Source organism: Aegilops tauschii, chromosome 6 (assembly GCF_002575655.3).
Source record: "Aegilops tauschii subsp. strangulata cultivar AL8/78 chromosome 6, Aet v6.0, whole genome shotgun sequence".
NCBI lineage: Eukaryota > Viridiplantae > Streptophyta > Magnoliopsida > Poales > Poaceae > Aegilops > Aegilops tauschii.
In genome coordinates, this window is record NC_053040.3 from 224,677,780 (window position 1) to 224,695,272 (window position 17,493).

Below are 17,493 nucleotides of genomic sequence, written 5' to 3' on the forward strand. Positions count from 1 at the left end.
TAAGAATTTCATGATGTCTCCTCGGCAACGACGCCAAAAATTCTTCCTGCTACTTGTAAACTGCATTGAGGTTTTCCCCGAAGAGGAGGGGTGAAGCAGTATAGTAGAGATAAGTATTTCCCTCGGTGAGAACCAAGGTTATCGAACCAATAGGAGAACCAAGCAAACTCCCGTCGTCAGCACCTACACACAGAAAAGCAAATACTTGCACCCAACGCGGGCAAGAGGGTTGTCAATCCCCTTCAACTCGTAACTTGCAAGGATTAATTCTGATAGTAATAGATAGATAAAAAGAAAAGTAAGACAAAAGTAAATAAATTGCAGCAAATTTATTTTTGTTTTTAATATGATAAAAGTAAACCGGGGGGCGCATAGTTTTCACTAAAGGCTTCTCTCTCGAACACATAGCATAAAGTGGGTAAACAAATTGTTGTTGGGCAATTGATAAGCGCATAGTTATGACGTTATTCATGACAATGATCACGCATATAGGCATCACGTCCGTGACAAGTAGACCGACTTCTGCCTGCAGCGACTACATTACTCCACCAATCGACCGCCATCCAGCATGCATATATGGTATTAAGTTCATGACAAACAGAGTAACGCTTTAAGCAAGATGACATGATGTAGACAAAGTAGACTCAAGCAATATGAATAAACCCCATTGTTTTATCCTTGATGGCAACAATACAAATGTGTGCCTCGCTACCCCTTCTGTCACGAGGTGAGAACACCGCAAGATTGAACCCATTACAAAGCACCTCTCCCACTGAAGATAAATCAATCTAGTTGGCCAAACCAAACGGATAGATCGAAGAGAAATACAAAGCTATCATAATCATGCATAATAAAGTTCAGAAAAGACTCAATTACTTTCAATGAATAATCTGATCATAAACCCACAATTCATCAGATCTCAACAAACACACCGTAAAACAAGATTACATCGGATAGAACTCCAAGAAGATCAAGGAGAACATTGTACTGAAGATCAAAGAAAGAGAGAAGAAGTCATCTAGCTACTAGCTATGGACCCGTAGGTCTGTGGTGAACTGCTCACGCATGATCAGAGGGGCGGCAAGGTTAAAGTAGAGGCCCTTCGTGATCAATTCCCCCTCCGGCAGAGTACCGAAAAAGGCCTTTAGATGGGATCACGGAAGAACAGAAGCCTGCGGCGGTAGAAAAATTGTTTCGGGTGGCTCTCTGGGGGTTTCCCAATATTTGAGAATTTATAGAAGTGAAATTAGGTCAGACGGAGCCACGTAGTGCCCACAAGGTAGCAGGGTGCGCCTGCCCCCTGGTGCGCCCTGTTGCCTTGTCGTCTCCTCGTTTGCCGTCTGACCTCCTCCCGAAGCTTCTAGGGCCTCTTTTGTCCAGAAAAAATCGTCAAAAAATTTCGCGACGTTTGGACTCCGTTTGGTACTGGTTTTCTGAAAAAACAAAAACAAGCAGAAAATAGCAATTAGCACTAAGCACTGGGTTAATAGGTTAGTTCCAAAAATGATAGAAAATTGCATAATAAAGCTTATAAAATATCCAAGATTGATAATATAATAGCATGAAACAATCAAAAAATATAAATATGTTAGAGACGTATCAAGGTGTTATTTGTAATACCTTCTTCTGATCAATGGATTTGGCAACTCTCCTGCCAACATTCAAAAAAATATTTCCTCTTTTAGCTTGTGGTCCATAGCCTAGCTGTAGTCTAGACCACAGGCCTATGTGTTTGACTGGCTGGGCGGCACTATTTGACACAAAGAGTTCCAGATATGCCATACTTATTTCCGAGGTTGGTAGATAAGAGCATCTATAGCCGGACTCAAATTGACCGGGCGGATTCAAAAAAAAACTTTGACCGGGCAGACGCAGGACCAGAGAGAAGCAAAAAAGTTGATCCTACCGGATCCCTCGTAGCCTCCTTAAATGCCCGGGTTGTCTGGCACTCCTCATATTCATCTCATATATGAGATGAGTATGAGGAGTGCAAAGGCGTGTCTGGTGAGTGGCCATGCGTACGCCGCATAGGATTAGGCCCACCACATAGCTTCTTTTTTTTTCTTTATAATTTCTTTTTTCTCTCTCTCCTTAACCAATCACATGCATGTGACCGGTCGTATAAGGAAAAAAGTCAGGGACATGGCTGCGTGACGAGCAAAATAGGGAGTCCAAACAGACACGCCCGGACGCTAATCGGACGCTCCATAGACGTTTGAGGGACTAAATTTGTTCAATCCGACTGTAGATGCCCTAAGTTCGTCAGTGCTTTGTTTTTGTTTTGTTCCTTTGAGAGGGAGGGGGAGAGAGAGATCATTTGTTTTTGTTTTGTTTCTTTGAGAGGGAGGGGGAGAGAGAGATCATGTAAAGTCAAAAAGGTCCTCATTACGGTCCATTTGAATCTCATTCACCCAGCCGGGTCATACATGTTGGCCCGAATAAAGTACTACGCTGATCCAATCATCATCCAATAAAGGAAGGTTTTTCCAAAAAGAAAATATATTAATATCAAGAAGATATAAATTACATCCAGCCTCTGCAACAATAAGATGCCTAAAAACATCCAGAATGCACACAACCAAAAAAGAAAATAAAAGGATAAAAAAAGAAAAAAGACCCGCCACGGTGATCAATCACCCGCAGTAGCAGCACTCTAACCACTACTAAAGACAGCACCCAGACAACAAATGAGGTTCTCCAAAAGCAATCAAAGATCTTAGGTTTTCACCATGGAGAAAGATCGCGTTCGCAAAATAATGCTGTGTTCAATCATCCAATATATGCTGGCTGGTTCCGCTACTATTTCCAGAATAAAACAGCAAAAAGAACTACATATCCTACAATATCGAACTGCACATAAAATTAACTTTGAATCAGAGACTTGCTCCATCAAACTAGTATCGACATTAGAATTTCTCTATTGCTACACTATGATTGCCTTTTCTTTGACAGGAGGGGCAATCTGCTTATTCTTCCCTACGCTATGCTACACATGTTATTTTTGTCACGCTTTTGAACAATTTCCGGTTTTGGCAGCGGATTAGAAGAATTTCTCGAAGTCCTCAGCTGGCTGGCTCCAAACATCCATGAAACCTAAAAGAACCAAAGCGGGAAACAAATATTCAACTCCATGGGAAAATTGACCCACATTGTTACCAACAAACTTTTACAAGTATACAATGTTAACAATAACATGCAAAATATGTTCATGGTCATGGCTGTTACCACCTCTAATCCAAAAATATGTCATTTTAGCTCACATGGAGCAAGAAATGAGCAAATGTTGTAGTTTATGTCATTTTGATAGCATTTAGTGGGGCAGAGGCAGCTGACATAAGAATTCACCAAAATGGAAGTATTTGAAAACAAAAACCACCTACTTAAAATGATACCTAAAGTGGGCGGGGTGTAGTATGAATCAAGCATGCAGCAATTTTCACATTACCTAGCCATTGAATAGCTATTACCAACGTGAGTACTTTACAACTAATCCCGAATTTTTAATTGCGAAAGGTATTGAATATCATGCATGAGTTTGCCATTCATTTCACTAGCACCCGCGATGCTTTTATGATATTCACTATAGTCCTTAACCTAAGAAGATTGGCCTATAGATTCCAACGCAAATGTGCCAATCCTTTTCACATACCAAATAGATCCTGTAAATAAGATGAAAGGTGCATGCTCTAATTTGCTGAGTGACAAGGCAGAATTAAGAGATGGCTATGTTCGATTACTGAATAAATTCAATTGCGGAGCATGCATGTATTCACAAAAAGAGCTTGAATCAGATTTAAAAATATCATCACATTGCACCACAATTAGCAATAAAAAGTTATACAAAGCGACAGATTGAACCAGATTCTGATCAAGACTTTGGCAGTCAACCTGGTGCAACGCGCCGGTTTTTGTTTCTATATCTGATCCTTTGTAACAAAATACATCATCCACACCAAAATTTACTCTTAATTATATGATGTGGGTGATACAGAGCAAAGAAAAAGATTCAGTTCTTTAAACTTCTGCTATGACCGGCATATTAGGGGCTTAGCCCAGTGGGCTGTGGCCCAAGTTATCTTATTGTTATTAGGGGTTTAGCCCAATTATCTTCATTGTTTGCTTAGGAGTCAAGTAAACCTCTCTATATAAGGAGAGGAGATGTATCAATCTAATCAAGCAAGAAGCACTCATTATTTGCTCGGCTTCCTTTAGGGAGCCGGGAGACCTAACCCTAGCCGCCTCTTGCGCCGCCGCCGCCTCTTCTCCACCACGCAAGGACGGCGCCCAGCCGCCAGCGCCACGCTCTCGTCCTCGTCTTCCTCCATCCTTTCCCTATAATCTCCGCCCTAGAACCGGCAGAACCCTAACTCCTAACACCTTGGTATCAGGTAGCTCAGTTTCGATCATGTCTTCGCCGCCGCCCATCCCATCGCTTCCGCTGCCGACCGTCACCACCGCGCCGCTGCCCTTCCCGTCCGCGCCGCTGGTCGCATCCTCCGGCGCCGCCACCACCCAGATGACGGCGCCCTCCACCGCACCACCGGCCGCCGCCTACACTCCGGAGGAGATCACCAGGGTCCTCAACGATCTCATCACCGCCGTCCAGGGGATACGGCTATACCTAGCTGGCCCCTACGGGCTGCCACCGCCCTTGCCGCCAGCCGCCGCGACCGGGCCAGCCGCCCTGCCGTGGTATTCGGCACCCGCAACGCCGACCAGGCCTCTACACCACCACTGGCCGCTTCAGCCGGCGCCGGCCCTCGCCGCGTCACCCACGCCACCCGGGTCCTCGCCGCCACCGCCCTGGCAGCCCTGGCAGCCGCCGCACCCCGGGGCCACCGCGACGCTGGTCGGGCCGCTGCAGCCCTCGCTGCAGCTACAACCAGCCCCCTACACCGCCCCGATCTGGCCACAATGGCCGGCCGCGGCCATCGCCGCGCCCGCCGCCTCCGCCGTTTCCAGGCAGCAGCTGCCGCTGCCGGCGCCTCCGCAGCCCAGCACCGGGCTGACTACAACCGCGCCGGCGGGCTGCCGATTCAGCAAGTGCGGTTCCCGCCCTCGCCGTCCCAGCTTCCGGCCTGGTTGGCCGGGACGTCACCGCCGCTAGTCCACACCATGGCTGCGGACCAGCCGGCACCCTCCCTGCCGTACGACGGGCCCTCCGGCTCCGCGGGTTTCCACGCTGGCTTCAACGGGCCACCGCTTTCCTGCGGACCACCTGTGCACACCGGACCAACGCCATCCTCTTCGCTACTCCGTACCGCCGAGCCGTACACTCACGGCGGTCATGCTCAGACACCGCCGCGCTTCGCCAAGCTCGCCTTCGCCACCTACGACGGCGCCGAGGACCCCCTCAACTGGCTCAACCAGTGCGAGCAGTTCTTCCGGGGGCAACGGACGCTCGCGTCGGACCGCACCCGGCTCGCTTCTTATCACCTCCGCGGCGCCGCACAGACATGGTACTACGCACTCGAGCAGGACGAGGGCGGCATGCCCCATGGGAGCGTTTTCGCGAGTTCTGCCTCCTTCGCTTCGGACTGCCGATACGTGGGAACCGGCTGGCGGAGTTGGGCCGCCTTCTCTTGTCCTCTACGGTGCAGGACTACACCGACCGCTTTCAGGCCCTGGCATGCCACGCGTCCGGCGTAACGGCTCACCAACGGACCGAACTCTTCGTCGGCGGTCTGCCAGATCATATCCGCGTGGACGTCGAGCTGCAGGGACCCCAGGACCTCCAGACGGCCATGTACTACGTCCGCTCGTTCGAGCGCCGCGCGGTGGCCATCCAGCAGGCATCATCGTCCCGGGCTGCTGGGCCTCCACCCTGGCCGGATGTTCCCGCGCAGGGTCGGCCTGCTCAGGCTTCCGCGGCACCCCTTGCCACGACCGCGGCGCGCCCGTTCCGCCGGCTCACCTCGGCCGAGCTACTCGAGCGTCGCCGCCAAGGGTTGTGCTTCAACTGCGACGAGACCTACATGCCCGGCCACGTCTGCCCCCGACTCTTCTACCTAGAGGCTGCAGACTACATTGAGGAGGACGCCGTCGCCGCCGGGCTCGGCGACCTGGCCGCCCCAGCTGTCGCAGAGGTGTTTGATGCTGGTTGATCACCTCGAGGAGTTCAGCAAGCGCTTCCCCGCCTTACAGCTCGAGGACGAGCTGTTTGTGCAGGCGGGGAGAAGTGTTATGACCGGCATATTAGGGGCTTAGCCCAGTGGGCTATGGCCCAAGTTATCTTATTGTTATTAGGGGTTTAGCCCAATTATCTTATCGTTATTAGGGTCGTTTGCTTAGGAGTCAAGTAAACCTTTTTATATAAGAAGAGGAGATGTATCAATCTAATCAAGCAAGAAGCAATCATTCTTTGCTCGGCTTCCCTTAGGGAGCCGGGAGACCTAACCCTAACCGCCTCTTGCGCCGCCGCCGCCTCTTCACCACGCAAGGACGGCGCCCAGCCGCCGGCCGCCGCGCTCTCGTCCTCGTCTTCCACCATCCTTCCCCTACAATCTCCGCCCTAGAACCGGCAGAACCCTAGCTCCTAACAACTTCACATATAGAGAAATTGCCACTTTATAGTCAGTGATTTGAGTTTTTTAAGATGTACTATAAAAACACATTTCTTTCTTACTTCACTAATTTCTTCTCACAAACAACACATCAGCATTGATAATTTTTCTAAACACGTGCATAGGAAGTATTTGCAAAGGATTTATCATGTCTTGAAGTATATGCAACCACACTAAAGTGTGCGCTTAATCGCTATAAATAACTACTAGATGGGTAATTGCGAGTCTCTGATTATATCTGTACATTCAACTTAACAGTATCAGCAAAGCGAGTTAAAACATAATTTAGGAACATGGAGGACTTCCCTAGTATACTAAAACTAGTGTGGAACAAAAAACTAAAAAGGAAAAAACTAGTGTGCAACTATACGTCACTGAGTTGCATAGGAAATGGATCAGTGACTCCGATATATACTCCCGCTCCTCATAGACCACATATATTAATTGATTATACCTCCATCACTTTTTATAATTGCCAGACACCCAAAGTGAGTTTCATGACAAACTACAGTTGATACCACATATTTATATTATTTACACCTAAACCTCATTTTTAAACGTAAAAAATGCTATATACTGCATAAGGGCAACTCCAACGCCGTGCATCAAATCGGACACACCAAATGTTTTCGGACACGTCCGGGCATGTCCGTGGACAGCGGGGGCGGCCATCCAACCCTATGCACCAGGATATTTCACGAACGGACAAAATTCATGCAAACCGGACATAATTTAAGCAAGTTTCATGTATTACATGCAAATCGGATGCTATTTAACAAGTTCAGCTATTTAAAAAAACTAAACTAAACTACGGGAGGCACCGGAGGGTGCCCACGTAGGCATGGCCTTTGAGACCGCCTGCACCTCCCTGCCGTCCGGCCCGTCATCGTCCTTCCGGCAGCGGACGGCCTCCCAGGAGTCATGGCAACCCTCATCGGTTGCCGTCTCGCGCAAACGATGGGTCGCGTCCGGCTGGCAGCGAGGGTCTGGTGCGGACTGGCCCTTGCCCTTGCCGGCGAGGGCACAGGCGGCGAACTCGAACTCGGCCAGCCTAATCTTGTAGGGCTGGTCTCTAGTCCGGCACTGGCAGTGGGAGGATGTCTACGCGGCCTCGGCCCCGGCCAACGCAAGGTCTGGGTCGGTGCGCACCCAATCCAACGCCACGTCCGACTTCGCGAAGGCCGAACTACGCGCCGCTCCCGGTGCTCCTCAGTTGCCGCCTTGTCAGCCTCCGCCCTGGTGCTCGAGACCAGGCGCTGCCGCCACAACCGAGGTAGTGAAGGAGACGGCCGCGCGCATTGGCAATCGCCAGGGAGGGCGCCTCCTTCTTCACGGAGGTCGCGCACCACCGGGGCAGGGATGGCGGCACTACCTGCTTGCCGCGCCCGAAACGGCGCGGCGAGGACGCTGGCTGGACAAGGTGCCCGTACTAGCTGCTCAACGGGGGCCCTGGCCCCGTCTTGACGCGGTCATGCGGCGGGGACGTCGGCTCCTTGATGCGGATGAGTCACAACGGCAAACTGTGGCATTGGACCATGGTCGAAGAGTACCGCTCAAGCAGCAGCTAGAGCTGCCGCGCATACTCCACGTACGTTAGCGCGGCCTTAGGCGAGGAGGTGTGGCTGCTGCTGACCCTCGTCATCATCGGAGATCACCACCTCCTTGACTGTGGGCGTCGGCGAAGTGGTGGGCGTCGACGGGCCCGGAGACCGTTGGCGGTGGCACCATGATCTGGACGACCCCGGGGATCCACCTACCAGCCGCCAAGAACCAGCCGGATCCGCTGTCAGACTTGCCCATCTCTGCGGTGCGCGGAGGAAAGGTGAGGGGAGATGATGTCTGGAGTGGAGATGGGGTTTGTCGACGAGAGTGGACTGCAGTTGGGCCACACGGACTGGCGCTGCTTCCATGCAAGCGCAGCGGCCAGAGTAGACTTCTCGGTCGCCAAGTTCGCATTAAAGCGGCTCCGAACAGCCGTCCGGTCATGTCGGTCTGACTGGCATCAACGCAAGTAGGTGACTGTCCGGTACTTCTCCTTTGAGCGGCGGTGAATGCACCGCAAGGCTTCTAGAGCGGAACACGCGGCGAAGGTTTTGGGTGGGACCAGACAGCTTAGTAGGACACATACATGGTGGATGTCCGGATGGCCACAAACCTCCTACAGGTTTGCGTCCGGTTTGTGGGCACGACAGTGGATGGCAAAAAGTGTTCGGACCGCTCTGTTCAGACGTTTAGCGGCGTTTTGATGCACGGTGTTTGAGATGCCCTAAACTAAGGGCTTCGTTGATTTTTTTTGTGAAACTTAGATCGAGGTATAATAAATTTGTTTAAGAGGTATATTTTGAATGTGGGAGTGCGTACTCCCAAGAGTACAGAAAATTAGTCTATACTTCATCAATATAATGACTAGATACCTCAAAGTCAGTTTTACGATTTATTTTTTTTAAATAAAAAATCAGGGCTGTTTGGCTGCCACCCTGGGAGTCATGGCTGAGAAATTTGTGTGCCTGACAGTAGCCGGAGAATCTTGTGATTTTTGCCTGGCCAGGCAGGTTTGAGAGGGGTTGTTTCGTTGGCAGCCTAGCTTGCCAAGTGCTTAGAGCAACTCCAACGCGGTGACCCATTTCATCCGCGCGCGTCCGTTTTGGTCGGCACGGACAGAAAAGTCGGCCCAACGCGCCGACCCAAATGGACGCGCGTCCGCTTTTCGTCCGCCTGCCGACCCATTCCCGGCCCATTTATTAGCCGGATTTGCGTCGGCGCGGACACGCGACGGACGCGCGCGCGCCCACCTACTCCTCCCCCTGGCCCGCTGGTCGGTGGCAGATTGGCCATCCTCTCCCATTCCAACAACAAACCCTTGCCCGCCTCATTCGTTGCCGCCGCCGCCGCCCATTTCTCCGGTGACTCTGCCAGCTGCGGGCGCCGCAACATCCCCTCTGCAACGCCGCCACCTCCCACGTCGCCCGCCACCGCCGTCTTGCCGCCAGGGAACCGAAAGCTTCCCACCCCCGCTCCCCCGACACAGCCGCGACCGCGACCAAGAAGCCGCCTCGCCGCCCCGGCCAGATCCTCACCGGCACGCTCGCCGGACGCCGCCAGGGCAGCTAGCTGGTCCGAGGGCGGCGCGACTCCCTTCGCCAGCCGTCTCCTTCGTCGACGCCCGCAAGTTGTTCGACAGTTTGCCAAGGAGGAGATCTTGGCTGCCGTGTTGGTCCATCACCACCTCAATAGCCAGTGGCCGTCGTTCCGTGGCTCCACTCCAGGGCACCTTCCGGCGTTGAATCGCGACCGAGAGAGCGGGCATTTCCTTCTTTGGAAGGACTACTTTGACACAACAAACCCGTTGTTCAAACATCAGAAATTCCGCCGCCGTTTCCGTATGAGTAGGCATCTTTTCAACCGTATTAGAGAGGGGGTGGTCGGCTATGATGACTATTTCGAGTGCAAAGAGGATGCCGTTGGAAAGATTGGTTTCTCCTCTTATCAAAAATGCACTGCCGCCATCCGAATGCTTGCATACGGAGTACCCGGTGATCTCATTGATGAGTATGTCCGTATGAGCGAGTCTACATGCCTAGACTCCCTGCATAAGTTCTGCAAGGCTGTTATTGCTGTGATTGGCCCTGAGTACTTAAGAGAGCCGACTCCTGAAGATACAGCCCGTTTGTTGGCGATGAATGCCAGCAGGGGCTTCCCAGGGACGCTTGGCAGCATAGACTGTATGCACTGGGAGTGGAAGAACTGCCCTTCTGCTTAGGGCTTGCATAGTCATACTTGAGGCCGTGGCGTCTCAAGATCTCTGGATATGGCACTCTTTCTTTGGCATTGCCGGATCACACAATGATATCAACATGCTTCAACGCTCGCCGGTGTTTGCTAGGCTTGCCGAAGGCAACAGCCCACCGGTGAACTTTACTATCAACGGCCACAACTACGACAAAGGATACTACCTGGGTGACGGTATCTATCCTCAGTGGACCACTATTGTGAAGACAATCCCCAACCCTGTCGGAGAGAAGAGGAAAAGATTTGCCCAAGAGCAAGAGAGTGCTAGGAAGGACGTCGAGCGTGCCTTTGGTGTTTTGCAATCTCGATGGGGTATCGTTCGGTATCCTGCTAATACTTGGAGCACGCAGAAACTGTGGGAGGTGATGACTGCTTGTGTGATCATGCACAATATGATCGTAGAAGATGAGCGCCTGGAACGTCTCTACGATCAAGGGTTTCAGTTTCAGGGTGAGAATGTTGTGCCTGAGCATGGAGGAGCGGGAACGCTTGAACAATTCACCCAATTTCATCATGACTTGCGTGATTGGGAAATGAAACTCACATGCAACTGCAAAATGATTTGGTTGAGCATATGTGGCTCATGTTGGCAACCAATTGATGTATCTTTTTTATTCGGCTTGCAAAACTATGTGAGACATTTTTACTTCTATTCAGCTTGTAAAACTATGCTATTTTATTTGGTTGAAACTATGTTATTTATTTGGTTGTGGACTATATGTTTGTTTGTGAAATAATGCTAAAGTTGTGTGTGAAATAATGCAAAAATTATGCTATTTGTTGAAAAAGGGCGGCCAGCCAGGCAGGCCGGCACATATGGGTCGGCGCGTTCGGCGCACTGCCGACCCAATCTCAAACAAGGCGGACGCCGGGCGGGCGGCCGACCCAAACGGACAAAAGCGCTGTCCGTTTGGGTCGGCGCGTTGGAGTTGCTCTTAGGTACAAGATGCTTTGCTATTTAAAAAATAGAATCCCGTGGGTGCCTTCGTTGCAGAAGTGATTACCGCTCAGGCAGCGGCCAGGCGCAAGAATTCAAAGGCCTGAGCCAGGCTAACTGCATTGCACATACTACGAGCCAGGCTAACTATGATTGGGGGTTGTCAGGTCAGGTTAGCAGTGGAAGCTTCAGGTCTCCAACCAAACAACTCAGGCGGCTACCAGGTAGGTGTCCGGCCAGCCTAGTTCACGTCAGGGTGGCAACCAAACAGCCTCTTAATGAGGTATACTAAAAATAATAAAGAGGTATAATGAGTCTGTTACGACGTGTATATTGAATGCGGGCGTACATATTCCCAGGAGTACATAAAATTGGTGTGTGTGTAGTTACAACCACGTCTCATATATCATCATGTCTAATTATATATACTATTTTATCATGTTTAGTATGTTCATATACTATATCTAAGATACTCCAAAATGATCTACATGAAAAATTGCAAGTGAGCCCATAGTTTTTATTATATTTGTGAAATACATACACATTTGTATGTAAAAAAGAGTATGCTAACAATATGGTACATACGTACTACCTAAAAAGTGTGTATATACTATCCAAATATTCTTATATACTACATACTACACACACTCCATACTATATATATATATATATATATATATAGAGAGAGAGAGAGAGAGATCATCCACTGGCTACAATAGGTTTAATTACTAATACAGATATCTGTATTAGTAAGCAAAACAGAGCTCGTGCAGGGGTGCATGAGCGTGAGGCCTCAGGTTTGATTTCAGCCCACACAGCAATGAAAACATGCTTTCCTTTTTTATCAACAAAAATTGTGATATAAGATAAAGGTCCATAGGTTTTTTTTGAATCACAGCTAATAAAAAGGTCAATATTCTGGGAATGGTTTGATTACCTCAAGCAAACATGGGCAAGGGTAACAAATTTGCATGTGGCAAGCTGGCCTTCTCTACGTAGGCTTAGGAAGGGGAAGGTGGTCTAGGATTCAGAGTAAATGGGGGTTTAGCTTTGGGTGATAAAATCATAAAAGGGCTAATGTGCCTGGAACCCAGGTAGACGGTGTCTGACTTCATCCTGAGCAAGGTACAAAAGATACAAGAGATCTCATCTCTTGTAGTGGGAGCATTGCACAGGTACTCAAGACTTGCTCAGTCAGAAGAAACAGTGAACAGACATTTACCCGCAATTATCAAGGTGCACTGGATGCAAATAGCAAGACTTACCATAGTTGCCAAGTTCCTGGGTCGAGGGACGGGAACGAGGGTCGAGGATCACCGGGTGGCCAATAACAGGGCACGACGGGGTATACACCTTTTGCACGACCAATTGATAGGTGGAACGCATCCCCAACAGTTTGGGAACGATGATCCTGGGACGATAAGATGCGTCAAGGAACGTGACCCAAGATGAAGGGAGTTTCGAGATGCAAAGGTGCATAAGGATGGCTAAATCACCGTGAATGAAAAAAGGTTACAATCAATTGACTCCATTGTAAGTAGGTGGCATGTTGCTAATTACATGGCTTCGTCTACGCTATGTACGTTAGCGCTAACTTTTTCAGGGAAAGTGTGAAACATCAAAATATCTCCCGCTGAAGTTTTCACAGCAGCTCGGGAAGTCAGGGGCAAATACCAGAGGGAGCCGCCGGTTCGGCACTTCGGCGCCACCTCCGCAACTATTCCACCGTGGGGGCTTACCTGGTCGGCTGCACAGAGCCCGGCTTTCAGGTCTGGCACAGCGGCAGCGGGATGCGGGACTGCAGCCACCGGGCGCACGATCACGCCGGTGGAAGGTGGACTCAATCCTTCCGTTTCCTGTTAGCGATGGGGAGTTGGGATAGAGATCCAGTGTTTTGGGCTTGCTGAATGGGATTCGTGATCCTAGTGTCTGGGTCGCGTCCCGGACATTGACTCATGGTGTCCCACATGTCGACCCCGGCCCTCGATTTGGGTTGATGATCCCAGTTCGAGCATCGCTGCTTCGTTCCCCGCAACTATGATACTAACCTTAAGCAAGTACTCCAGGGCATCATAACGTGTAGATAAGTTTGTTCAGCAACGAACAACTAATGTATTTGAATCTAGTGTTATTCTAAGAAGATAATTTTATCCATATAAAGGACAAGAATTTAAGCTAGTGTCTAACCTGAGAGTAACTTGTGTTACTCCCATTTATTCACTGAAACACCAGGCATAAATGTGGCCCCACTTGTAACTGATAGGAAAAGATCAACTACTGGGCCTGATGGGCAGCCGTGACAATCTAACCTGAATCTTGATACAGTGAGAAGTTCCCACATGGACAGCTGAGTTCGAAATACTCACTTCATTATTTATCTGTTGGGCTGCATAGGATGGTGTGCGGATACAGTCTATATAACAGGATATATCTATGTATTCATACCAGAACATTAATTCAATTTTACCAGAACAGTAACCAGAAAGCCTTGTACCGGAATGTTGATGCAACATTTTACCACAAACAAACAAATGCAACTGGTAACAAAAAAAGTATGTATCTGAGAGATGGGAAAACCAGACAAAGAGGACATAGACCTAAAGCGAAGAGCTAAAGCAAAAATTAGGGGAACAAAAATCCATTACCAATATCAGTGAGAGAACCATATATTGGATCATCCATGACAGGGATGCCCTGAAGAGGAAACAAAAATTTAGTATGCTATCGTCTAGTGCAGTAAAAGACTAAATAATAACCAAATTATTCATGAGAACATCACTACAAGGCCTTCACGTGGCGAGTATCTAAAAGAACCAGGAAGTCTCACCTCAGAATCATTGGTACATATACCAGCTTGAAGATCAGGTCGCAATGATGTGTAGCATGGTATATCAGCCGCTAGATAATCAGAAAGTGTAAGATTGTAACCATCTTCAATTACAGGAAGATCATCAGTATGTATGCCAGGGTGCATTATGACATCCATGCTAGAGCATATCATCTCGTTCCTGTTTGAACATCATATTTTGAAGTCAAAACCCTACGATGCAGAAAATTTAACAAACAGCGGATGGATGGTCTAATGCAACAGATATTGCTCATAAACTATTCAATAGGCTACCTGATATGTTGCAAGATATGAGAGAACAATAGACATGCTATTCTTAAGAGCTACCAAGTAATTCCTAGATCATTATAACATGGTATAAATATAAACGGTTAACTCCATTCAACCCAATAGAGGAGCTAACTGCATGTCAATCAACTCACTTTGCTTTTGAAGAATCAAAGCCAGCACCTTCAATTGGCATGTCATCTTCTATATCAAATACTTGGACAGAGTTATTGTCTAATGAAACTTGGCACAAATTATTTGTACCACCGACAATGTCTCCCACATTAGCTCCAAAATCTTCTTGCAGTTGTTTATGTGGCTCCACTGAATATCCTGGTGCAGAGTGTTGGCCAAAACCAGGATTATTAGGTATTCTGAATGAACTGGATTGATCCAGCTTTTCTTCTTCGTCCATTTGGATGATAGTTTCAGCCCCGGCATTACAAAACAAATCAGCACCAACAATGTTCTTCTGATCAGAAAACTCAAACAAGCCCACTTCTTTTGGCACAATTTCAGTATCACAAATCTGGGCTCCTTCCTTAAATTGCAGATTTAAGTTATTTTTATGTAAAGATAATGACGGAGTTATGTCAGCTTCTTGCATCAAGGTAACTTCGTGAGAAGCTGTCGATGGAGATTGATCAGATTCTTCAATCAAGCTATCATTCTGAGCATCTGGCAATGGAGATAGGTTGGCATCTTCGATCATGATATCCTCCTGCGTTCCTGTCAACGTAGATAGGTTGGTTTCTTGCATCAAGCCACCCTTGCGAGAAGCCGACAATGGAGATAAGTCGTTTTCTTGCATCAAGTTATCCTTCTGAGAAATTGTCAAAGATGATACATCTTGTTCTTCCTTGTATTCCTGGACTACATGGAGTTGTGCATCGTTCCTGTATTCTTTCATATTTTCAGTAACAACTAATGTTTTGTTTTCTTGGAGAAGCATAGGTTCCATTGTTATTTCTTTGTAAGCTGTCTTAGAGACAGTACTTTCTTGGTAGATTTGATCTTCTCTGTTATCTGGCTGGATGTTAGTCAAAGATCTCTCATTTGCTGCTTCATCAGCTACCATCTCCGAACCTTCTCTAGAAGAAACTAGATCGACTGTTTCAGTTACTGACTTTCTATGTGCATGGCATGACCTGGGCTTCGTTGGAGCTTTTGCAAAGTCACAGTGTTTAAGCAAACTCCTGTCGACATGCAAACCATTTTCCAAAATTTTCATGTCATCATTCAAGGCAATACGGTCACACAAAACTTTGTTGTTATCTTCAGCTTCCTCACCCACAACCTTACCATCTGGCAAAAGCTTCGCATCTGCCTCCATAACAACTACAATAGAAGTGTTATTGACATCACCGTTAGGGTCCATATCTAATTCTGAACTCAGTATTTTATTCTCTTTCATCTCACCTTCATTCTCAGCCTGCAACTCCAGCAGAGCATCAGCATTCTTCCTAACATCAGCATTCAATCTGGTATCCTTCATCTCCAACTGACCTACAGCCTTCTCCATGAAAGGTGCCGCCTCTTTCACCTCATCCGTCACACATCTCCTAGACTCGTCATTCTCCCCACTGGACCGCGGATCCCTCTGAAATCCAGGAGCACCATCCTCGTCCTTATCTTCCTCATAGCGTCGACCATTCGAATTCGACCTTACTCTCTCCTTCTCCCTCTCCCTTCCATGACCTGGATACCCCATTCTGTACTCCCCATACTTTCTCTTCCATCTCCCATTGTAGCTACCACCATTACTGTAATCATCTCTATTAGTACAACAACTAGTAATGCTACTGTTCCGCCTAGGCCGGGTGCCAGGGTTATTGCTATATACATCATCGTACCTCCTCCAGTCACAGAATGCGGGGGGTTCCTGCGGCGGTTGAGGCAGTGGAGGAGGAGGAACAGCCCACGGGTCGCCGCCGCCGCGCTGTAGGGAGGACGGCGGGAGCACGCCCGTGGATACCAGGTACTCGGCCGCGAGGCGGCCGGCCTCCATGAGCACCTCGTATCTGCGATGCGGCGGCGCAAGAAGCGGGGGCCGAGGAGGAGTTTGAGGAGCGTACAACTGCTTGTGGCCGCCGGGGTACACGGCACCACTGCCGCGGCCAAACGGCGGTGGAGGAGGCGGCGGCAGGCGGCTGCGGTGGTGGTACTGCATCGCGACTGGTCACACCTTTGATACTGTGCCCCCGCGGCCGCGGAATCCACGACAATTCACCAAAAATCTGAAGCGAAGAGGAAGATAAAGAAAAGGACAAAGATTACGATTCTGTAAATTTCCTTGAGGCGAGGAATCGGAAACCCTAGGTAAAAGTGTTGAGCAAACTCACAAATCGGAATTAAAATGTCGATCGAGACATCGGACTCGGAATCCACCGATTGGGGACAGCACTAACACGGTTTTCTTGTTTATATCAACTCGTATCGCGGTTTGATCGAAGCGAAGAGGGAAGAAACCACAACAGATTGCAAGAATTATAGTACTAGTATATCACAACACGCAACGGTGCTGCTGTTTCCGTTCGCGAATCTGCTTTCTACGGCAAAGAATTCGTCGATTTTAATGGGAAAGCGGAAAAGGGGTAGATTAATGGGTGCTGCTTTTGGTGGGTCGGAGTGTAATAGTTTCGGATGCGGGCGTGAATGCGCGCGTGGATTTGATGGCTCTATCTGCTGACAGTTGTGTGCGAGGTTTTCCGTTTGGCTTCTCGGTAGGGGTATGGCCATGACAGGTGGACCCGGAGCTTGTGGGGCTGCTCGATAGTCACTCGTGGTTGCACACCGCATTGTGAAGGCACGGCGGAGAAAGAGATGGAGTGTGGAATGCCCGCTGTTGCGTATGCCATGTGGGCCATGTTCCGTCTTAAGCGACAAATGCGTACTCCCTCCGTGGGGGCAAATTTGACAAATTTGACCTATAAACGAAATCAAATCACGGAATGAACTATCCGTGAAACTATTTCACGCGGCTGACCTTTTTGTGTGACGCCCGACACGAAGGCGCCACACTACACTGTGCAACGCCTCATAGATAGGCGCTACACGGCCAACGTCGCACCCCTGTGATCAGAAAATTA

At 48.9% G+C, this 17,493-nt stretch overlaps 1 protein-coding gene across 7 annotated transcripts; it reads right to left on the reverse strand.

The window, feature by feature from the left end:
* Positions 1-2,693: 2,693 nt before the first annotated feature.
* Positions 2,694-17,175, reverse strand: LOC109745426 (uncharacterized). 7 transcript variants are annotated; one of them, XM_020304562.4, is made up of 7 exons: positions 16,747-17,064; positions 16,258-16,641; positions 14,560-16,167; positions 14,117-14,297; positions 13,935-13,983; positions 12,555-12,700; positions 2,694-3,093 (listed from the first exon to the last, which is right to left on the reverse strand). In XM_020304562.4, the coding sequence occupies exons 2-6, from the start codon at positions 16,572-16,574 to the stop codon at positions 12,603-12,605; spliced, it is 2,253 nt and encodes a 750-aa protein (XP_020160151.1). In that variant the 5' UTR covers positions 16,575-16,641; positions 16,747-17,064; the 3' UTR covers positions 2,694-3,093; positions 12,555-12,602. The 7 variants fall into 7 exon arrangements, with proteins under 7 accessions (XP_020160151.1, XP_020160146.1, XP_020160135.1 ...); XM_020304557.4 differs by having other exon boundaries at positions 14,560-15,742; positions 15,824-16,641; XM_020304546.4 differs by having other exon boundaries at positions 14,560-16,641; positions 16,747-17,167.
* Between the last annotated feature and the right edge of the window lie 318 nt (positions 17,176-17,493).